General features: G+C 43.5%; 3 protein-coding genes across 5 annotated transcripts; 2 read left to right on the forward strand and 1 right to left on the reverse strand.

The window, feature by feature from the left end:
* The first annotated feature begins 97 nt into the window (after positions 1-97).
* On the forward strand, positions 98-9,002 carry znf654 (zinc finger protein 654). The gene is made up of 11 exons (XM_030342582.1): positions 98-224; positions 798-943; positions 1,139-1,220; positions 1,335-1,470; positions 1,668-1,870; positions 2,292-2,428; positions 2,563-2,704; positions 2,897-3,181; positions 4,426-5,565; positions 6,047-6,711; positions 7,058-9,002. The coding sequence occupies exons 1-11, from the start codon at positions 111-113 to the stop codon at positions 8,124-8,126; spliced, it is 4,119 nt and encodes a 1,372-aa protein (XP_030198442.1). The 5' UTR covers positions 98-110; the 3' UTR covers positions 8,127-9,002.
* A 279-nt stretch (positions 9,003-9,281) lies between these two features.
* Positions 9,282-16,655, reverse strand: zgc:152951 (Thioredoxin_like and DUF547 domain-containing protein). 3 transcript variants are annotated; one of them, XM_030342583.1, is made up of 11 exons: positions 16,433-16,655; positions 15,644-15,891; positions 15,171-15,282; positions 14,658-14,810; positions 13,930-14,127; positions 13,422-13,495; positions 12,705-12,902; positions 11,847-11,984; positions 11,447-11,536; positions 10,862-11,005; positions 9,282-10,575 (listed from the first exon to the last, which is right to left on the reverse strand). In XM_030342583.1, the coding sequence occupies exons 2-11, from the start codon at positions 15,881-15,883 to the stop codon at positions 10,447-10,449; spliced, it is 1,476 nt and encodes a 491-aa protein (XP_030198443.1). In that variant the 5' UTR covers positions 15,884-15,891; positions 16,433-16,655; the 3' UTR covers positions 9,282-10,446. The 3 variants fall into 3 exon arrangements, with proteins under 3 accessions (XP_030198443.1, XP_030198444.1, XP_030198445.1); XM_030342584.1 differs by lacking the exon at positions 16,433-16,655 and adding an exon at positions 15,982-16,064; XM_030342585.1 differs by lacking the exons at positions 13,930-14,127; positions 14,658-14,810; positions 16,433-16,655 and having other exon boundaries at positions 15,644-16,066.
* Positions 16,656-16,667: 12 nt separating this feature from the next.
* On the forward strand, positions 16,668-19,849 carry c20h3orf38 (chromosome 20 C3orf38 homolog). Its single transcript, XM_030342586.1, has 5 exons — positions 16,668-16,919; positions 17,016-17,191; positions 17,869-17,994; positions 18,109-18,302; positions 18,603-19,849. Exons 1-5 carry the CDS (start codon positions 16,781-16,783, stop codon positions 18,964-18,966), a joined length of 999 nt encoding a protein of 332 aa, XP_030198446.1. The 5' UTR covers positions 16,668-16,780; the 3' UTR covers positions 18,967-19,849.
* The last annotated feature ends 712 nt before the right edge of the window (positions 19,850-20,561 follow it).

The raw sequence follows: 20,561 nt of genomic DNA on the forward strand, positions 1-20,561 counted from the left end.
TAGTTAATCGTTCCATGCACAGGTTGCCAGGTTGGGACATTGCACCCAAGGAAAGGATAGCCACTGCCAGACCTGGCAACATTGACTATGCGCTGGTTAGTGTAAGAAGTATGGCGGACATAGAAAGCGAAAGGCTAGAATTGGCTCTGGAGAATTTGTTTGTGAGACACTGCAATGGGAAATCTGCTCCGAAAAGCAAAGAATATTGCGGTGAATTTTGTAAGGTATGTTATGATACGAAATGTTATTTGGAAAACATATCTTTGGTTCTTGTTCCCTGCAATCCCAATTTGGATTAAATGCTTGCTATCAAACTAGCCTCAATAGAAGCTGTCTAGTGACGGTTAGATGCAACACAAAGCACTTTTTTGAAGAGGAACCACATATAGTACTGTAGTTCTACTCATATGGGGATATGTAAATCTGACATTCTCATAATATACCACTTTATTTCTTCTTTAAACGTGCTACCGTTTGGTATGCTAGGTGAGTATGTTTAGCATGTTATTGCTAGCTTCAGTTATTGTCATCAATAATCCGCAGGACTTTGGTGGGGGATTGTGTTATAATGTGTATTAACCAGGTAGATATACTTTATATGAGTATATTACGCGATTGTGATCGATAATTTTTCTACAGGATACTATATTTCCCGGATAATGCAAAATACCAAAACGTCAACAAAATCATAAAACACGTTTCTAGAATGTTTTGCAAATGCATTTTTCAATACAGACAACGAAAACTTCCATGAGACTCGTTTATTTAGTGGCTTTTTTGTATTTTCTTACACAAAGTTGGTGGAAGAGCATACCGGAAGATGGCAGGTCCCTCTTCCACAACTGAAAGTACTACGGTCTGCGCTCTGCAGTTTCACTACTGCAGCCGCTGTTTTTCCAGCCGAATGTCAGCACATCCATTACACCCTGAGCAGCCTGGCCGTGTAAGTAATTAGATGTGATAAGGTGTTTTAGTTTGTGATTGTGAGTCACTGCAAATTCAAAAAGGGTAGAAATGCAGGTATCCAAAATTTCTGGTTCTCACTCATTACAATTTTGAGTGATTTTGATGTTTCGATGATTTCATCCATGGGTTGTTTTTCTGACACTTTTTAACTGGGTATTTCCGTTTCTTGCAGGAGCTTTTTTGAGCTAATGCTTTTCTTCAGCAAAGAAGAGTTTTCGGAATACCCTTTAAAAGACATCATCGATTCCTTTCAGGTGAGAAATACATGGAAAATACTAACTAGTATTGGAATTCCCCTAGCTTACATTGGGTGATTCACGTTGGTAATAAACACCTTATCAACAAGTCTGTTCTTATCTACTTGGCAGGCATGCCATTCACGGTTGTTGCAACATAACAACACCTACATGCAACAAGTGAAGCAGGTCATCAAAGTTGGGGGACCCTGGGAAAGTCTAGTGCTTCAGGATATTCTGCAAGAGGCTTCTGTTCAACAAGCCGATGGTATGCTGTTCACATCAAAAAGTCCCTTTCTCTATGTTTTCTGCCATCGTTGTTTGCAGGGCTTCTTTGTGAGTTGGTCACCATGGCTACAAAACGTGATTGGTTGTTGTATGTCTTCATTTAAAATTAATTAAGCCTAAACGGACAAGCTTTCCCTTCAAGTGTTAACTGAATATCATAACTCTCTCTGTTACCAGTTGAGGAGTACTTCAGCTCGGAGGTCCCTCTGTTCCTGGAATTACGTGTGCGCTACTTGCAGGCGTGTGAGCGTTTGCAGGAGGCCATGGCCCTGGCCAAAAGCTGCATGGAGAACAGCAAGGCTAGCAAACACCTGTACTTCCACCAGGCCTACCTCACCTGCCTCTACAAGGCCTCGCTACATGAACACATGCACAAGGAGGTAAGGTTGAAAAAGGAGGTGACCAATTAAATGAAGATGAAAACTACATTTGATTTACATTCAAAAATAGAATTGGTATAAAATAATATACACTTTGCATTTTGCAGTTTCTGGAAATAATACGGTTTAAGTTTTTTTGAATGGATTTATTTTGCTTTTGTGTGAGGCTACTTTTGGATTTTTCTGGGTCACTTTTGTTGTGACAAAGGGACAACAATCATGCAACCAAATAATTGTGGAGAGTTTAATGAATATATCATAGGTTGAGCTGGCCATTAAACATAAGTTTGAGGATTTTGCAAAAGCAGAACACTAATAGCTGGAAAAGTCTTGTGTTACGCTACTGTCATTTCCAGCACTAGCGCTGAATAGAAATGGCTAACCTGGTCGGATTTTTGTTCTATGTATTTCCCAAACATAGATGGCAGAGATAGATGGCCGTGATGCGGTGGAGATCATCTGCAACACGGAGAGTGTCGAGGAGGATGAGCTTCTGTTGTCCCTGTGCAAGGCCTTTCTAAATCAGCAGCTGCAAAATGGGGACATGTACTACATCTGGTGAGTAGGCTTTTGCTGTGGAAACTCATGCAATACTTGTGTTAGCTGAATTGGATATCAAATCTAGACTTTACAGAATGTTATTTCATATTGTATGTCAAGAGTGTAATCTATATTCCCATGACCTCCTCTAGGGACCTAGTCTTTTTATGGAGCAGGCTGTTTCTCCGAGCCCATCCGTCTGGACAGGGGTTCCTGGCGGAGTGCCATCATTTGGTGTCGACTGCTACCAACATAAGAGCAATATTCCCCTTCATCAAAGTAGTCCATGCTGAGGTACACTTGCATACAATTCCTCTCCATTGAACCATTCATTGACAAATCGTTAGTTGACTATTTTTTACTGACGTGTGTGTGTGTGTGTGTGTGTGTGTGTGTGTGTGTGTGTGTGTGTGTGTGTGTGTGTGTGTGTGTGTGTGTGTGTGTGTGTGTGTGTGTGTGTGTGTGTGTGTGTGTGTGTGTGTGCAGCTGGGCAGTGAAGGGGAACAGTTCTGCGTGGAGGTTTGTGCCAGGGGCTTGCAGATGTGTGATTTGCAAGCCCATCCAGAGATCCACTCCTTGCTGTGCAAGACCATAGCCTTCCTCCTGCCCTATGACCTGGAAGTGTGTCAAGCTTGCGCACTGCTGGTCTTCTGCCAGGAGCGCAGCCTGGAGGCCTACAAGACAGTGTGCCTACTCTACACGCAACCAGAGCAGGAGCAGCACCCACACAACAACCCTGTCCCCACCAACATTCGCTTTTACATCCTCCAGGTTGGTGAGGGATTTAGGCTGGGAAAGTATCTGAATTATTACAGGATACAGAAATGGCGTACTTTAAATGTACCTTTTTTTTATTATAAATAATTCACAATTGGGGCAGATGTTTGGTTTGGGTGAGCACCAAGGAAGGCCACAGCGGTTTGGTGGGCTTGTATATGTATTATCAGGGTGTCCGCGCGATAGTAAAAGGTAGTAAAACATAAAATTAAAAATTAAGGCCTTTGAAATGTAGAAAAAGGTAACAAACGCAATTTGACTTGGTAGTACATTTTTCAATGTGACATGGAACGGCATTAAAGCGATTAAATCACACAACGCTTCGAGCATTCACCAGCAGCGGCTTCGTGCGAAGGGGGAGCAGCTCTCTATTAGAGGTCTGCGCGGGACACAATATTCACTCCCGCTCCCACCTTGTACAGTGCCGCTCCCACCCGCTCCTGCAAAGAACTGTAATTTTTAGTCCCGCTCCCGCCCGCATCTATATCCCGCTCCCGCCCACAAATGCCTGCAAGGATGGATGTTAACTTTCTGTCTCAGGAAAGCCCTGTCCATTGGCTTAGAAAAAAACGAGGGCGCACATAATTCATTAGGCTACCAGTATTGGTAACATATTTATTGGTAAGCCTGCATGTTTTCAACCGTACCAAACATTAAATAGGCCTCGGTAACTGAAACACGAAACATTCACAGATTAAAAAAATAAAAATTCTGCAGGTCGGTACCAGCACGTCTAAAAGAAAAATGAAAGTTAAAAATAGGTTTTGCTTATTGATGAGGGCTTCATGATAATTTGTATATTTTACTTTACCCTCATATTTAATTTGCGGGAGTGCAGTGTATCATCCCGCCCGCCCACACCCGCAAATGCTCCTCTTTCATCCCGCCCGCAGCCCCGCACCCGCAATGAGCTTTCATTTTTCGTTCCGCGCTGCACTATTTTGCGTCGCGTCCCGCGGGAGTGCAGACCTTTACTCTCTATGTCGTTGTTTTGCGGTGCTAGTAGCAGCAGCACTAGGACTACAGGGATTGCGGCAGTGTCACATTTATACCTTTATAGTAAGTAGTAAGAGGTGCTTTGCATACCCCCCGCCCTGCTGCTTGATGTTGTTTTGGTAGTAAAAAATATTGTGGAGGTCGTAAAAAAGGTAGTAAAGGTAGTAAATTCATTTCTATGATTCCTGCATATAACCTACTTATAACTCAACGCTGACGGGGATTTTTTTTTTACCCCCCAGGTGCTAAAGGAGCGCCTTTGCTTTGATCCTGAGTTCTGGAACCTGTTGACACTCAGGACTTATTGTCTGGAGCTGATCAGTGACCAGGCCATGAAAGAGGCCGTTCTCAGCGAGATGGAAGTGGACGAGGAACAGTACCCCGCGGAGCCCAAACCAGATGGACACACGACAGACTTTTGGGTTCACAGCTCAACCCCAAGCCTTGATTTTGCTTCAATCTCTCCTGGCCTACCGACACTTGAGTCCGGGGGACTAATGGACTGTCAGCCTGAGCCGTCCAAAAATACTCTACTAGTAAACAGGAAAAAACGCAGAAGGAAGCGGATATGTTTGAGACAACAGTCCTGGTCTGATGACGAGGCAGACGTTGACGATGACCCAGAGTTCAAATCCAACATTGCGTCGAACCGGGCAGATGGTCCTCGCAAATACTCGCTCAGGCGCAAACATACGGTGCTGGAAAAACACAAGTCTGACAAGCCCGAGCGCCAGAGAGAATACCTTTCAAGATGTGTGAAGAATCAGATCTTTAAAAGGAAAGGTCGAAAGAGAAGATGGCTGCAGGGTGTTCCCAGGCTGGATCAGGGACAAGTGCTTAAAGATTTTACGACGGTCAAAATAAACGGCAGAAAACGTGGACGGAAACCTTTCCCGAAGCTTGAACTTTCTTTCCCCGATAACGAGCTGTGGCTCCAGAATGAGAGGCAGGATGAATTGGAAACGACCATGTTGGAAAGAGAGTTGTTGGAGCCTTTCTTAAGTAACCCACATTCTGAAATCGGAGAAAGCATTGGACCGGAGAAGGTGACCTTGTACCAGAGTCACACACTTAAAGAAAATGAACGTGGGACTAAGGATGACTGTATTCATCTCATTGAGCCCAAGACGGAGGCGGAACCTAAGCCTACCGAGGAAGCCTGTGGAGTGCCAGCTACCGAGTCTGATAATACTCTTGGTAGCGCACTTTCGGAGTCCACCAGCGTTCTCATACAAGTGTTCCACAACTACTGTCACCAAGAAGAAATGTCTGGTGATTGGGACCCACAGCCACTGGAATCCACAACGGTTCGGTCCCAAAATGGTGACACAAAACTGGAGGGTAGCCCTGTTCAAACAGAAGAGGAGGACTCAAATACCCCGGTAAGTTGATTTTACGGCAAAAAACAAATTACATCAAGATATTGGAATGACATCCGTGTAACATGATTCATATGGTGATCAGCTATACAATGGAACATTTGTTAATCCAGTAGTAGCTAGCTAACAATGCTATATACAGGAAATGGGTTAGCCTAGCGATTGTTAGTACCGGTACTTGCACTTGGTTCTATGAACATCTGTACCGACAGCGATATATTGTTTCACTTCTTATGACAAATGTACTTGGATAAAAGCGTCTGCCTAAATGTCCTAAATGTTTAATGTAATCCATCTCATGACAAGGAACCTAAAAAAACAAAACAAAAATACATAAGGTGAAACAATCCACATATGTAGTCCCACATGTACATATTCTTCTCTAGGGAATAGTTTGAATCGTGTCTTTCTTTTCCCACTGTTTGCTATTGGATTGTTAATTGACAGCCTTCCGCCCTTTGTATTTGTTTGTCTCCTGTTGTAGGCTACTAGCAATTTATCGTGGAGAGACCGGCTTCATCGCACCGAGTTATCCAGCCACCTGAGGCACTGCTGCACGCTCTGTGTGAAGGACTTCAAAGGCCTGAATGTGATGAGACACGCAATCTCCCACCTGCGGGGCAAGCAACTACTGTGCATATTCTGTAGCAGACGGTTCAAGCAGTTCCGAATAGCCAAAAGACACATTCTGGAGCATATTGACGAGATGCGTAGGGTCACGACCGCCCCCGACCCGCCAGACGTTAAGGTGGTCCTCACCAGAGAAGGTAGCGTCATCCGAAACCTCCGCAGTCTTCTTAAAAGGAGTCTTCCTGGACAAAAGACCCATAAGAGCACCACTGGTCACCTATGGCAGGGGGCTCCATTCAAGGATGAACAGGTAGTCATCGAGGAGGACTTGGTCATTGTGAAAGATCCATCTTTCTTGGAGTTGAAGGGGGAAGGCATGGAGAAGGAGAATCCGGTGGATGGAAAGTGTGGCGCTGGTGACTTTATTTATTACCTGTGCCCCTCGGAGCGTTGTAATAAAGTATTTCTAAAGATGAACGCCATCCTACTGAAGCATGCCATCAAATACCATTTGAAAGAAGAGAATGTGTTGGAGAAGACGTTTCTATGGTCTAAGAGCAAATGCACAATCTGCGTAAGGTAAAGATATAAAGATGTTTTTTCTTTCTAGAGCGTTGATTAAACATATACATCTTCAATTTAATATTAAAACCTTTAATTAATATTAACCCTTACTTCTTTCATGTATCTACTAACTACGTGATGGATTTGTATGCATACATCACTTTATATTGGCAAAACATGGAGAGAGTGTAATTGTGTGTTGTTTCTATTATATTTGAACTGGTAGTTTTGCCGGGGGAAAAAGCAAGGAAATTACAGCTTCTGATGTGGCTCATGATAGTCTTAGCGTCATTGTTGGACTGCTTTTGAATGTTCTAATCTGAAGTAACAGCCTGTGCTCATTGTGCGCTTTCTGCAACAGGCCGATGGACTTCCTCCAGCAGTACAAGGAACATATGCAGCTCCATGATGCGCCCAATTGCCACTTCTGCTACCACCAGGACTGCGAGGGTCGCTTTGTTACCGCCCTGAAACTTAAAGAGCACGTAAAGACCCACCAACCGCTCAGAGCCCAGTGCTACAACCCAGAATGCAAGCAAGTCTTCCCAAACCTCCAGGGCCTCTACGACCATGAGTGGAGACACTACGTCCCAGCGCCGCTTAAGCAGGAGTTGGAGGCCCCGGCTAGTACTGTTAATCAAACCCCACAGAACTCTGAAGCGCCCTGGAAACAGCGAGTAAAGATTGAGGAGATCTGGCTGAGTGGCAAGGAGCAGAAAGAAAATTCTAAAGCACAAAACCTGGAGTCGTTGGACAGTCTCCCGCTCAGAGATGGGGAAAACGCTGAAACAGTAACGAAAAAACCCTCGGACAGCAGGCCTGCCATGCTGTGCACGTCCGGGACATCACCAAAGATAAATGAGTGTTCCGAGGGTCTAGACCACAACATAACTCTTCTTAACGGCCATGCATCCGAGGTGAGGGTAGACAAAACGCAAATGGAGCCAACGACTTCCCACATCGCTACCCTAATGGCTCTAGAAAACCCACTCTTCTTGGAGGAGTCGCTGAATGTCAAAGCTTGCGTGACCAAACTGACCCAGGTCCTGGACACGCCACAGATCACGGAGGACAAAGCCTCCAAATGTGACGGCTGTCCGCGGGCGCACTTCCACAGTGCTCCCCAAATCAGGTTACCGCCCTCCGCCTACCTCACGGAGACCGAGCTTAACATGCCCAAAAGGAGAGAAGTTCCGGCGACCGTGAAGAGTACCAAAACTCTATCATGGAGGGCCAGGCGTGTGCAAGAACAAGAAGAACAAGCGGCGGCGGCGGCTCAGGCCCTCGCCGATGCTGCAGCAAGCAACACAAGGCGGCGCTGCAGCAGATGCCTCTCCTCCTACAATACCCCAAAGGAACTAGAGGAACACCAAGCACTCAATAAGTGCTCTGCACTCTTTGGTTTTGATACAGATGATGAAAGTGATTAAAACAATTGTAACTTTCAAAGCAGAGACGGGCTGTCCTGGCCCAACCAGGCTCATTCAATCTGGCCCCCTAATCATCCTCCTGTATAATTGGCTGACTCCCTCACTCTCCACCTCAAGCTGGTGTGTGGTGAGCGTTCTGGCGCAGATTGGCTGCCGTGCATCACCCAAGTGGGTGCTACACACTGGTGGTGGTTAGTGAGGTCCCCCCTTCACTGTAAGTGTCTTTGAGTGTCTAGAAAAGCACTATATAAATTCAATCCATATTATTATTATCTATAAACCAAATTAACCGTTTTAAAATCGTTTGTAGTTCTCCTTGGTTAAAACAGCATTTAAAGAAGAGTTAAAAGGTTGTGGTGGCCAGGATTTGAAGGCGCTTTTAGATTTAACAGAATATGGACAACAGCCTCTTTGCTACTGATTTGATATTGTCGGGCACACTCGGTTCCTTGTTCCCCAATATGTCTCCCATCTCATTAAAAGCATTAATTCGCCCATCTGCTTTGGATCAATCAAAGATCACCTTTTCTGTTTTAGGGGAAGTTATTTGGTTTGGATTGTTTTTCTCATTTTGTGGGAATTTCCTTTTCCTCAACAATAGTCTTCCGAATACATCAGGTTCAAAGCTGATGGGGTTTTCGCCCAAACATTTTTACAAATAATGTTTAGCAGAAAATGTCAAGTTGTGATTGTTTCTTTCACTTTCTCCATGTTCAGTGAATCTCAAAGAACTCACTAGGCTTTTAACAATATATATAGTTTTAAATTGTGTAGGTTTTGAATTGCCTTTCAATAGTCTATGAAAGAATCCTTTATCATTTACTGAAAAATAAACAATGCTATCAGTATTTCAGATTAAAATATTTTCTACGTGGATTTATTAGCTAATTAGTTTCTACAGATATGGCAACATTTATTGCAAATATTTTCTGTGCTCAAAATATCAACATAAAATGTATGTGCTACCATTGTGTAGTACCAAAAACAAATGGTGGTTATTAATTACTATTTGGCATTAATTTTTGCTATACGATAAATACTTCGCATGAGTAACTGCAACATATTAGGCCTACTCCTTCATGAAGAATTTCAACAATTTTTTTGTCACCACATGGAAATGGACCACAATATACTCGTGCAACTTGTTTTACTCAGTCAAGTATTGATTTTGCTTTTATTTTTTAAAGTTGTGTTGAGGCTAGAAAACCAAGCGATTACAAAACCAACTATTTGAAATGACAAGATCTTTGCAGTGAATTCTAGATATGATTATCAACTTAATTCCCTAATATTGCATAGCGAAGATGAACTGAAATGTAGGGTGTAATGTAATGGAAGGGTTATATCAATCATTACCATGACAATAGGGTCTACCATGTGTTGCTTATGTAGGGTCAGAACATGGATCTGGCAAAGCAATGCAGAGGCACTACAGGCCTCCATTGGCAAGGCCTGGTGCAATTTTCAAGCAATATCTCTCAATACAGGCTTTCCCATGACTTACAGTGAAGCCTTGTGGCAAGACCGATTACTTAAGTACTTTATTTATCAAAGGGAAATCTAAGGAAGAGCATACCAATGATACATGCAATAAACAGTGCAAGTGGGGTCCTGGAGAGTGGTATTCAGTAAAGAAAAAGCAGTACAGGAAGTTGTATTTCGTGGCAAAGTTTTGCTCAGAGATTTTCCTTGCACCTGAGATTAGGCAGTTACATTGGAGGGGGGAAGCAACTTCAAATAAAAATGAGTGCCGACATTTTTTTACATAGATTTTCTAGGAAAGAATGTTAGGAAAAATAAATTATATTAAAAGTTCCCTTTCAAAATTGAACGTGCAAATCAGAAATATATTAACATCTATGCCAAATACCTGCAAAAAAAAAAAAACGCATTTGTGATTTCCCTTGGCTTAAAGTGGAAGACCTGGTTTCAAATGATAACATTACAGAGAAATAGAGGAAGACAGCACTTAACGTCACCGAATAGTTAGGATTACATTGGAGACATGTAGCACTACACATTTGTAAGTTTAGTGCAGCATTACCTGTTCATCCTGAAAAAGGGTTCATGTATCCCTAGATTAATTAAACCTTTAAAATAGTATGTGTTCGATTGTGCAAGCGTTCTACTATCAAAAGGGGACATTAATGGCAACCGCCACTCTCCCGGGGAAAGCAGTTTAGTGTATTTGCATAACAGCGTGCTGAACACTGGATAAGACAGGTATACACTGGCCTCAATCTTCTGGCATAGGAACTACAGCATAGCAGAAAAGGGTGCTTGGACGCCGAGATTTTGTGCCATTCAGAGGTTGAGAACCTCAATGGGTGCTGTTGGTGCTCCAATCGTAAGGAAGATAGCTGACTTTGGTCTTCCCAGCAGAGAGGATGCCCTGCAAGTTGCTCTTCTTGGGTGAGTCACCCATGTGCTCCAGCACCCAGTTTAAAAGCTGGGAAGTTGTTTGTAGCATGGGTAGGAACATTGAAATGGATTAGTGCACAAGTCGATGCTTTACATAGAAAAAGGTCTTCAAAATAAATATTCCGTTAGACAATAGAATTATTCATAGACTAATAGAAACAGAGTTATTTAAAAAACATGTACAACTTGGCAGGCAGGGGAGATTAAAGGTATCGTTTAAACGTCCTTACTGTAACGTTTAAACGATACCATTTGACTCTTCAAGTATATATCCGGAACGTTAAATACATTTGTTAATTCCCCTTGAAAGTTACCTTCTCCTCTGTGCCTCCAAAGTCAGCCTTGTACCACTTGAAGATCTGGCTGAGTCGCACTTCTCGTTTCTCTGAATCCACCACACAACCATCATCGTTCTCCAGGAAGGCTTCGGCGGCAGTGCGTAGCTGGCTGTCGATGCCCTGCAGAGTTGTGGAGTAGTGATGATGATGAGCTCATTCAGCTTACGCTTTGTCCCGTGAGGAGCTACCTTACTTCTCAGCACATTAAAAGGGTAGTACAAATTAAGCAATGTCTGCCTGTGTGAAAGAACATCATTGTAAACATGACAATATGTTGCGATTTTTTTTTGCCCCCAATGATTCTTTCTGCACGTTTAAATTAAATACAGACATTGGTTGCAAACAACCGCTTACTGAGGTGATACTTTAATCTTGAGGTGTATGCCTTAGTAGCTAATTGACTACAAAACTATAAAAATGTTTAACAGGACAGACTAAGCATGTGGTCTTCCTATGACTGCCCTATTAAATCCTCCTTGGTAGGATTATCAAACAAAACACAATTAAATGAATGTATAGTAAAAAAACAGTTGAACAGATCCCATGTGGTCTAATGATCACCTGTGGGGTGTAGGTCTTAATGGGGGGGCAGCCCGATGCCCCACAGTTGAGGGCAAAATGAATGAGGGGTTCCGCGTCTGGCAGTGCAATCTTGTGGGAGAGCAAACACATGGAATGAATTAATGGATTGGTGCGCTCATAATTATGCAAGTGGTATCATTCTGACATTAGAAGCAGTGTGATCAGTATGTACGGCACATATACGTGTGTAAAGTCATGCAGTGTTTTAGGATTTCCGCAACCAATCCACCAATCATTACAGCTACAACAAAATACATACGTGTCATTACTATACACTTGCTAGTCAGTCCAATTACCAGACATAGGAACTATTGGTACGTTTTTCTATTTTACTTAAAATCATGACAGCGTGTGTGGACGCGCTGTAAGAGGCTGATACCTGCAGGCGGGGATCTGTCTTGGAGAAGGGCCTGAGGAGCTGAGCCATGCCCTTACTGTTCCCCCTCAGGACGCCGTTCTCAATGTCCTGCAGGGTGAAGACCTCTCCGCCAATCAGGTAGCTCACATAGTTGAAGAACTATGGAAACAGAACACCAGCTCAAAAACAGGTGGATACCTTATACACAGGTGGATACGTAATACACAGGTGGATACTAGTACACAGGTGGATACGCAATACTCAGGTGGATACTAGTACACCGGTGGATCCGTAGTACACCGGTGGATCCGTACTACACAGGTGGATACTAGTACACAGATGGATACGTAGTACACAGGTGGATACGTAATTTCTCCTTGGGGATAACGGTCGTGTGCTACTTCGAGTCAGTGAAGTAAGAAAGCTTAAATCATTCTTTACTATCCTCTCACACTTTCTGTACTCACTTAAAAAGAAGTTGAACAAGTGGCAGAAAACAATAAGGTTTACTGTGTTAATGTTAAGACAAGGTCCCTTTTCCGTCTTTAAGGTGATGGCTTATCAGCCGTTTTGAAAATCTGCCTCTTCTGACAGCACAAGTGGGCGTGTCCACTTAGATGTATGACGGATAGATGAGCAACGTTGGCTACAGTCCACTGGCTAGGCTCGTAGACTGATCTATCCAGCACACATCTAGTCGGACACGGCCACTGTCGCGACTAATCCCACTCACACCTGGTGGTATAATACGAACCTTTAAACACTACCCGCTAGAGAATTCGATGATTGGTTAACAAATGTACAGAAACTAGAAGAGGCTGTGTAGTAGAGAGTGGAGACGGGTCGTGTGGAGGGCGGCGGCGGCGGCGGCGGCTGTACCCGGTATCTCTGCCACATGCTGGTGGGGGGGCCCAGGCGCAGGTAGCCGTGGATGACCAGGGCGTTGTAGGTGTTGATGAAGAAGGCCAGCTTCTCCTCCCTGGTCAGCGACGCCAGCTCCACGCGCTGCAGCTGCACCGCCATGTCGCAGTAGCGCTCAAACAGAGGGCTCACCTTCATGGCCTTGTAGTCCACACGCTGCACACACACACACACACACACACACGCACAAATACAACTAAACTCATACCAAGGTAATACTGATTGGGACTAAGCATGCGTCTGTTATATCATAGTGGATCATGTATTTCCTTTGTATATGTATTTACTTTAGTCATTTTACATTGACAATGCAGCATTAACCATTACCTAAATTTAAACTCTGAATTCTATAGGGTAATTGTATCTTAAAATGGGCTGTAGGTACGAGTTAAGAGATATATTTTGAGGAAAGTTTGTAATAAATGCTATCGCCTTCCGCCAGCTTTTACTGAGTGACATGCAGTCAAATATCCGCCACAGATGACTGCTGGCCTGCCTCTGTATGAGACGATTTGGATTGAATGACGAGACGTTTGTTTGATCTCGCTCCTACAGCGCCTTTAAATTGTAGTCTACAGAACATTCTAATTATATAAACATGGCTAAAACGTGTACACCCATGTCACACACACACACACGCACAAGCAAACGCACGCACACACACACACACATTACCTTGCCATCGGCCGAGAGATGATCAGAGAACAGCTTGAGGACTATCTCCCTCATAATAGAAGACAGCTCCGCAGCTGAGAGTGACATGAACAGACACAGACACAAGAAGGCAGACATATGGTAGTCTGGTTAACATAAACGGACAAGCTTTCAATTAATTCATCATCAGAATTTGTGATGCTGAAATACCAGAAAATATAGCATGGAGACGCAGAGAAAACCACAACATGCGGACACATACACACACATTGGAAAGCCGAAATTACAAAAGCCCCTTCGCAGTGCAATTGATTAAGCGGTGTGCCAAGTTTGATGCCAATCCTAGCCCGGGAAAGACAGCGACCAACAACACCCAACAAGCTTTCATTTCAAGAAGAGGTCACCAGCACCCTCACAGCCACCAGGCAAACATGGCCCTAGCATAGGGAAGCAATGTGTTGTCAGGGAAGACGCGGCGACAACGAGAGACACGGGGGGCCTCCTCTCTCATCACTTCATTCAGACCTACCCTGGAGGGGGGTGCAGGCGGCCGTCTGTCCCGCATTGAGGGCCAGTGGGGACTCGTGCTCCAGCAGCCTGTACAGAGTGTCCCCTCTGCAGCTGCCCTCTCCGAAGCGGCCCTCCGCCCGCTTCCCAGAGCCCTCCACGCTCACCATGTACTTCCTCTCAAGCAACCCTAGACCAGTCTCACAGGCCTGGGCTCTAGCTTTTTTTGATTTTTTAACAAACACGCAAGTACACACACACACACACACACACACACACACACACACACACACACACACACACACACACACACACACACACACACACACACACACACACACACACACACACACACACCTGCAGTAGTCAACGTTTGAAAATTTGTTTTTCCATTTTCTGGATTCAAATTTCTAATCTTTATTTACTTCAGAAGAACCTTACAACTAACTAACCTTCATCACTTAGATATTCATATGTAGGTGATTCTAGGTTGATAGAGAAAATGAGTCTCATGTTTTTGCTTCCATGATAACAACCACACCCTAACAGTTAAGGCCGGTTGTTTTATGTGTGCGGCCAACTTCCTGATCTCGACATATAGTCTGAGTCATAGTATTTAGCAACATTTGACAGAAAATACTGTGATCAACTTGTAATTGCTCAACATGTAGGTTCATATTGAATCTACAGCCTTAATCCTAGCGGTTACCACCTCTTTCAGGTGCTGCTTATAAAATCAGCCTTACTCACCCATGCCCTTCTCTTTCTGCAGCCAGTCAATCAGCTGTTTCTCGGAGAAGCTCTTTTTGATCAAACTCAGCCCCATTCTATGGGACCCAATCACATTGGACCCTTTGAAGTCCTCTACCAGGCTCGCCAGTTCATCCCTCTCACACACAAACTCTGAGATGGTAGGAAGACGCCAACATGGACACAACAATATGAAACATTAGAAAATGTAGACACAAGCACGTTTGTCCCTTTCTGAACCAATGGGAACAGAGAGAAGACATGAAGAAGCTCCACATGTGATCACTACACACCCAATCCCAGGCAAAAAAACACGTCTGTTTGACCATACCAGGCCGTTATCATCACATTTCACTCATCAAAGAATTGAAGGGAGAGGGTGTCCCTAGGTATCTGATGTTGACCCTACTGGCTCAATACAATGCAACTCTCTCAAATGCAGATACAGTCGATTAAAAGGCAAAACGTTAACGATGGTACGCTGTTCCAACAGTTGGCCTCAAACCATCTCACCTCCGTCAGCCTCCCCTGTTCCTTCTTCTGATTGTTCATCTTCGGGCAGCGGTGGCGTGTCGGTGGGCTCGTCTCTCACGAGGTGCACCAGTTTCTGAAGCTCCTCTGGATCCTGGGAACGTCCACAATGGTCAACAAAGAACCGTCCAAGAGTTACATTGAATTACGAGTATACTTATAAAAATAGCACCATTGTTCGCCATCGCTTTTTAACAGAGCCGAGTTAAAAGCAACGGTAAATACATAGCTCTTCAACGGTCCTGATAAACTCATTAGTGTGATGAGTTTGATGACCTTGTGTAAACTCAGGTTAGCTGCGAGGGAAATCCACAGCCAGAGAAAAACCCTGACAATATGTCTTACTACTCTTAAGCCAGGTAGTTGATGGGGATTACCCAATTATCCTAGATAGATCAAAGTACCACTCTGTCCCTATAAGAACATATAGAATATTTTTGGTTACCCCTTCTCACCAGTTTCTGCAGGTCGTCATTACCCCCTACGTGGACTTGGTTGAAGAATATTTGGGGAACTGTGCTTCGCCCCGTCAGTTCCTTCACCACAGCCCGCAGCTCTGGATGTTTTCCCAGGTTGACATCGCATACCGGCACGCCCAGACGTCCAAGAGTGGCTTTGGCCTGCACACAGTGGGGACAACCCTGGATAGAGTACACGGTTACCCGGCCGCGGGCACTGTTCTCAGACTCTCCCATTTACCCACCTATGGAGAAGTGAAAAGAATAAAGTTAAAACAAGGAATAAAGGTGCGACCAGTCAATGCTGACAAATCGGCCTAGTGTTGAAGACACACTGTGCGGAAGTAAGGTGCCAGTTTCCCCGAATCTTTGCAGATTGCAAATTAGTTCCTCAATGATCAAGCCAAAGTGTTTGCCAATGTGACATGTGAGATGAGAGATAGAGCACTTTTACAGTCCATATCTAAACCACACCCACTTTCAAACTTTGTAAGAGGGTCAAAGTGTGGTCCAGTGTGTACTCCCCTTGAGTACATTGGCAACAACCAGAGTAAATGGTTATTAATAACCTAATAACCTATTTCCTAAAAAGCTTTATGGAAAACAAAATTAACGATTAAAAATGTCTGGATTCTTAACTATTACAACGCAACCAAACCTTTGCAGTACAAACATTGTTCGTTAAATATCAAAACTAGTTCGCTATACACGACTTGTGTTTAAGGGCGCTTAACATCTGATTAATAACAAGCTAACGTTATTGCTAATAAAATGTACATCTGTTACCTTTAATTCAGCCTTTCTTTTCCAGGCTGGACAGCAAATACGCGATTGTAAATCACAATGCTTTATTTCAAAATAACTAACATATTTATAACAACCTAATCTTTGCAGTTGTGTTAAATATAGAACATTGCTACAGCTAGACGGGCTACCGAGCTTCCTTCATATCACTTGCTTGTAATCGAGCAGTGCTTTCCACCGCGACAACATTGCGCGGAACCTTTCGACGTCGATGTGTTCCTACACGGGTGGCGCTTCTTGTGCGACACGTTCATCCGTCGAAAACGAAACACCTGAGTTCTCACAGGAAGCGAAACCGAACTACTATCATTATGTAGAGGTAACCATATTATGGTGTCAAAGATGGCAGGACTATCAGATAAGGAGCGCATTGGCTGCGCAAAGTTACTGAGCTTGATGCCAGAAAGTGATGTACGATCGCTTTGTGAGACTGTCACAAGTAAAAAGATCCAAGTAGAAACTACCCGAGGTAAGATCACTTTCCAAGTAGCGTTACTTTGGGAACGTACCTCTGTGTGTACAAGCTGTGACAAACTGCTTTAATGGTGTTTGAAAATTATTACAGCCGCAATTGAAGCTATTGTGTCTTACTCCAACGATGCGGCGGAGCTTTTCAAAAGGAGGAAAGTGCATCGAGATATAATTTTCAAGTACCTCGCCAAAGAGGGGATCGTCATGCCAATTCATTGTGATAAAACACTACTAGTGAAAAGGACCTTAGAGTTTTGGTCATCTGGAAAGGTGAGTTTCTGTGTGTACGATTATAAAGTTAATTTAATCTTGGATATTTCATATTCTTTGGATGTGGATTATTCACGTATGTTACAACTATTTGCATAGTTTTGCAAGCGGGGGAAGATGAAGAGCAATTCAAATATTTATTTTCCTTATCTGAGATACTTAATGCAGAAAAATGCTAATAGCTTTAGAGCGATCAGATACTTCTTCTACTGATGAAAGTGATAACAATAAACAAAGCATATTGCTGACCAATTTATTTTTTACCCATGACATATAATATCACAACCTCAATGTGACACACTTCAACCCTAACTAACTTACCCTTCCATCACTGTTTTCTGTCTTTCAGGAGATGTAAAACTAAATCTTGTATCTAGGTATAACTATTATACAAGTGTATTATTTCTTACCACCACAACAATTCCAAACGTGATTATTGTCGTTATTTATTATTGCATAGATAGTCCAATTCTGTAGAACTTGAAAGACTCTCAACCTGTAGCAGCTGTTTATCAATTACTGTTTACCAATACCACCTAATCAGTTCAAAGATAGCCCTAACCCAGCAAATAACAACAGTTTAAAGTAACGTCAACCTCTATGTATTCATATTTCCTGGTTGATACATACTGGTTTATTAAAGGGCTGACGTTCTAAAACCCGCCTCCTGTCTACAGCGTGGGCAACCAACAAGTGGAGCAGATCCAGGGCGCCGACCTGGTCCACCTGCGTCTCCTGGCCCTTGTCAAGGACGAGCGTCTGTTCCTCAACCCAAACCTGGAGCCCCACGGGCACCGGCTTATGTGACCAATTTATTTAATTTATTTTTTACCCATGACATATAATATCACAACCTCAATGTGACACACTTCAACCCTAACTAACTTACCCTTCCATCACTGTTTTCTGTCTTTCAGGAGTTCTCTCGTCCAGGCCCAGAGATCCAGTCCACAGAAATAAAGGCTGAGATAACGGTTGAGCAATCGAGTGAACAGTTTTGCCGGTGGTTCTTTCAGCTCCTAAACAGCCAGAACCCCTCCTTGGGCCAGGCTCCTCAAGACTGGGGACCACAACACTTCTGGATAGATGCAAAACTAAATCTTGTATCTAGGTATAACTATTATACAATTGTATTATTTCTAACCACCACAACAATTCAAAACGTGATTATTGTCGTTATTTATTATTGCATAGATAGTCCAATTCTGTAGAACTTGAAAGACTCTCAACCTGTAGCAGCTGTTTATCAATTACTGTTCTCCAATACCACCTAATCAGTTCAAAGATAGCCCTAACCCAGCAAATAACAACAGTTTAAAGTAACGTCAACCTCTATGTATTCATATTTCCTGGTTGATACATACTGGTTTATTAAAGGGCTGACGTTCTAAAACCCGCCTCCTGTCTACAGCGTGGGCAACCAACAAGTGGAGCAGATCCAGGGCGCCGACCTGGTCCACCTGCGTCTCCTGGCCCTTGTCAAGGACGAGCGTCTGTTCCTCAACCCAAACCTGGAGCCCCACGGGCACCGGTTTATATCCTCCCCGCATGGGCTGGTGCTGGTCGCCGTGGCCGGAACCATCCATCGGGACAACTGCTGGCTGGGGATCTTCGAGCAGGTGTTTGGCCTCATCTGCACGCCGATGGAAAACACCTGGAAGATAAAGTTCACGGATCTAAGAGTCAGAGGGGCCGGGACTCAAGATGGGGCAGAAGGAATGTCACCAACGGTGACCTGTGACTTTGACGAGCTGCAGCGCCAACATAGATCCTAATAATCAGGGTAATACTGATCTAGGGATTTGGAGGGTCCCTGGATGCTTGGTCTCATGACGGAGTCTCATGGTTAGGTTTGCACAATGAAAGACAATAGGATCATATGTAAAACTGTGCAAAGAATTCATTAGTTTATGATATTATACTATTTCCGAGGGGTTAGTTTTAGTATGTATGGTTTCATGTATGCCTTATCTTTTCAGAAAATGTGGACGGGAAAAACTTAAATCTTTTGCTTATTTTTTATGTTAACCAATGGGAACAGGGAGAAAAAAGTAAGTTAGTGAAGCCTAAGGCAGATTCATAATGACAGTACATAAATTAAAAATAAGTTATTTCAAAACCGATGTGCGAAATGTAAAAAACATTGTTTCAGTCTCTTAGTTTGAGGCACTTAGTCCACCATATCATCAAGCAATGAAAGAAAAATCATGCATTACAGATATTGTAAAATCAGGCTGCCCCACCAATTATGTGCATTTAGGCAAGAAGCTTACTCATAAGAGATAACAATCTGAAACCAAAACCATCTTTCAAAAACGTCTGTTGCTGCAATAACGCGAAGAGCGCATGAGTCACAATTTCTGTATGCTGCACACATATGGACTTTGACCTGATGGCAAAAAAGAAACGTACTTGAGTGGCAAATGGCCACTCAAGTAAGTAAGAACAATCACAAACAATCACATTAACGTTTTTGACTCATTCAAACCAGGCACAGCGTTATGGGTGGGTCTGACGGACCTAGGACCACCCACTGTTCAACAGGCCCACCCAAAACTTTTCTTCAAAAAAATAAAAGTAAAGGTTAATATATTACAATCATTATTATTATTACTTTTTTATAAAGGCTTCTGAAATGCTTTATTGCAATGCAGCAAACTTTGTTGATGTTGATGCTTGATCCGAAGTGAGTTAAAGTGCTGTTAATCTTCGTGGATGACCGTGAATTGCCGGTAGGCTATTGTATTAGTTATTATCTCGTAGTAGCCTGTGTTACGTATTTTAAGAATCTAAGCTACCCACACATAGACCCAATGAAGCAGGACCAAACATATAAGCCGTAAATACCATACATAGCCACAAGGGGAGCAAGACCTTACTGAAGGCTGTAATAAATACTTTAGCCACAGAAGGCAGCACCACAGACCAGACGAGAAAGCCGAGCGTTATCTCATATTGGCTGCCCCCCCCACTACTTCCGGACCGCGCTGTTCAGACCATAACAGACTACAGATCGAGCTTTGTCTTCGGAATCTTCTTGGCAGCTTTTAGACATAGATGCAATGTTTCCCACACATTGACGAGACTATGGCGCCCCGCCATAGTCTAATTTCGGCCGCCATAGTCTCTGCGTGCACATGAATTATTATTATAATTTTTTTTTTTTTTTTTTTGCTCAGACGAAGTTCGTGTCGCTCTCATTGGGGAAAGCCACAACCCCCCCCCCCCCGTCAACATTCGCTCCATACCCCCCCCATAGTCTCCAAAATTTCTGTGGGAAACACTGATAGATGGGTTTATGTTTTTGATCAGCTAGGAGACGCTCAGCACGTGCTTAGAATACATCTTCTATCTCTCTTTGCTTCAGAGT

The sequence above is a fragment of the Gadus morhua genome, chromosome 20 (genome assembly GCF_902167405.1).
Source record: "Gadus morhua chromosome 20, gadMor3.0, whole genome shotgun sequence".
Taxonomy (NCBI): Eukaryota; Metazoa; Chordata; class Actinopteri; order Gadiformes; family Gadidae; genus Gadus; species Gadus morhua.

Bases quoted from the DNA above. Each gene is read 5' to 3' on its own strand.
- zgc:152951 (XM_030342583.1), bottom strand. From the start codon at position 15,883: ATGGGAGAGTCTGAGAACAGTGCCCGCGGCCGGGTAACCGTGTACTCT. The intron at 15,283-15,643 runs GTGAGAAGGGGT...GGACGTTCCCAG, and splicing joins ATGACGACCTGCAGAAACTG to GATCCAGAGGAGCTTCAGAA. The intron at 10,576-10,861 runs GTAACTTTCAAG...ACAACTTCCCAG, and splicing joins TTGGAGGCACAGAGGAGAAG to CTTTTAAACTGGGTGCTGGA.
- znf654 (XM_030342582.1), top strand. From the start codon at position 111: ATGGCGGACATAGAAAGCGAAAGGCTAGAATTGGCTCTGGAGAATTTG. The intron at 2,429-2,562 runs GTGAGTAGGCTT...GACCTCCTCTAG, and splicing joins GGGGACATGTACTACATCTG to GGACCTAGTCTTTTTATGGA. The intron at 6,712-7,057 runs GTAAAGATATAA...TTTCTGCAACAG, and splicing joins AAATGCACAATCTGCGTAAG to GCCGATGGACTTCCTCCAGC.
- c20h3orf38 (XM_030342586.1), top strand. From the start codon at position 16,781: ATGGTGTCAAAGATGGCAGGACTATCAGATAAGGAGCGCATTGGCTGC. The intron at 17,192-17,868 runs GTGAGTTTCTGT...TCCTGTCTACAG, and splicing joins AGTTTTGGTCATCTGGAAAG to CGTGGGCAACCAACAAGTGG. The intron at 18,303-18,602 runs GTATAACTATTA...TCCTGTCTACAG, and splicing joins AAACTAAATCTTGTATCTAG to CGTGGGCAACCAACAAGTGG.